A 1,203-nucleotide genomic window follows, 5' to 3' on the forward strand; every position below is an offset into this window, starting at 1 on the left:
CCCTGAAGCCCTTAAAGTTCCGCCCTGAAGCCCTTAAAGTTCCGCCCTGAAGCCCTTAAAGTTCCGCCCTGAAGCCCTTAAAGTTCCGCCCTGAAGCCCTTAAAGTTCCGCCCTAAAGCCCTTAAAGTTCCGCCCTAAAGCCCTTAAAGGTCCGCCCTGAAGCCCTTAAAGTTCCCCCCCAAAGAAAAGAACCTCCCGTTAATGGATCAGAAATGCCCTAAACCCAAATCTCATCTCATCCCATCCAGGGGCGGGCGCCGGCGCAGCAGGAGTCCAGACAGGAGGCGCCGGTGATGGAGCCCACGTGTCACCAGTTCAAACTGGGGGAAACTGGGGAGGGGGTAGGGGGTGCTGGGAGCATTGGGCGTTTGGGGAGCAGCTGTCAGAGCGGAACGGTTCAGTGCTCCCGTGGGGTGGGGGGATGGGATGGGGGGCGGTTGGGGCTGAGTTCTGCTTCTCTTGGAGCTGAGCTCGGCCGCTTCAGCACTCGGCTGCGTTTTGACCCATTTCTCAGTCGTTTTCACTTCGTGCAGCCGGGGGGTGATGTGGTTCAGCCGCACTCCTGGGGGGGAGCGCCGAGCTCTGTGTGCCCACAGATGTTCTGTCTGCCCGCTCAGCACCGCGGGACGGACCTTTCTTCACTCACAGCCTTTCCAGTGATTTTTATTTTCAGTCCCCTCGTTCTCTTGTTGTTTGCTCTTCAATAAAACCGAGCTGAGCTCCGCCTCCTATCCTCACTCCTTTGGCATCGGCTGCTCCTCTCCGTGCGCTGTCACGGAGCCCTTTGGGGCTCTCCCCTGCCGTGTTCCCCCCCTCCATCACCCCCAGCTCGTGCTTTCCGGTGCTGCTGGGGGCTCTGCGGGCGATGGAGGCGCGGATGGAGCCGGGCGTCGCGTCCCGGTGCCGCCGGCGGCCACAGAAATGCACCGTGAAGAACCCATAGACCAGCGGGTCCAGGCACGTGTTGAAGAGGCCGAAGAGGAAGAGGATGTGGCTGAGCGCCGGCGGCACTCTCCCACGGGTCAGCATCTCCGGGGAGAACCAATACCAGAGCCCCAGCAGGTAGTAGGGCGTCCAGCAGCCCACGAAGGTCAGCACCACCACCACCGACATCTTCAGCGTCCGCATGCGCGCCCGCGGGATGCGATCGTGGGAGCGGCGCAGCTGCACGTCCTGCGAGGGCGCTGCGGGGGGAAACGGGGG

The 1,203-nt window shown here is 62.2% G+C and overlaps 1 protein-coding gene across 1 annotated transcript in view; it reads right to left on the reverse strand.

Moving 5' to 3' along the window:
- Positions 1-628: 628 nt before the first annotated feature.
- Positions 629-1,203, reverse strand: part of LOC104915842 (gonadotropin-releasing hormone II receptor-like) — a gene marked incomplete at its 5' end in the record, with an annotated part of 1,928 nt that continues 1,353 nt past the window's right edge. Inside the window, one exon of the mRNA XM_010726778.3 lies at positions 629-1,184. Coding sequence (XP_010725080.1) covers positions 670-1,184 — 515 coding nt within the window. The remainder of the gene's footprint in view (positions 1,185-1,203) is intronic.

Source organism: Meleagris gallopavo, unplaced genomic scaffold (assembly GCF_000146605.3).
Source record: "Meleagris gallopavo isolate NT-WF06-2002-E0010 breed Aviagen turkey brand Nicholas breeding stock unplaced genomic scaffold, Turkey_5.1 ChrUn_random_7180001855467, whole genome shotgun sequence".
NCBI classification, from domain to species: domain Eukaryota; kingdom Metazoa; phylum Chordata; class Aves; order Galliformes; family Phasianidae; genus Meleagris; species Meleagris gallopavo.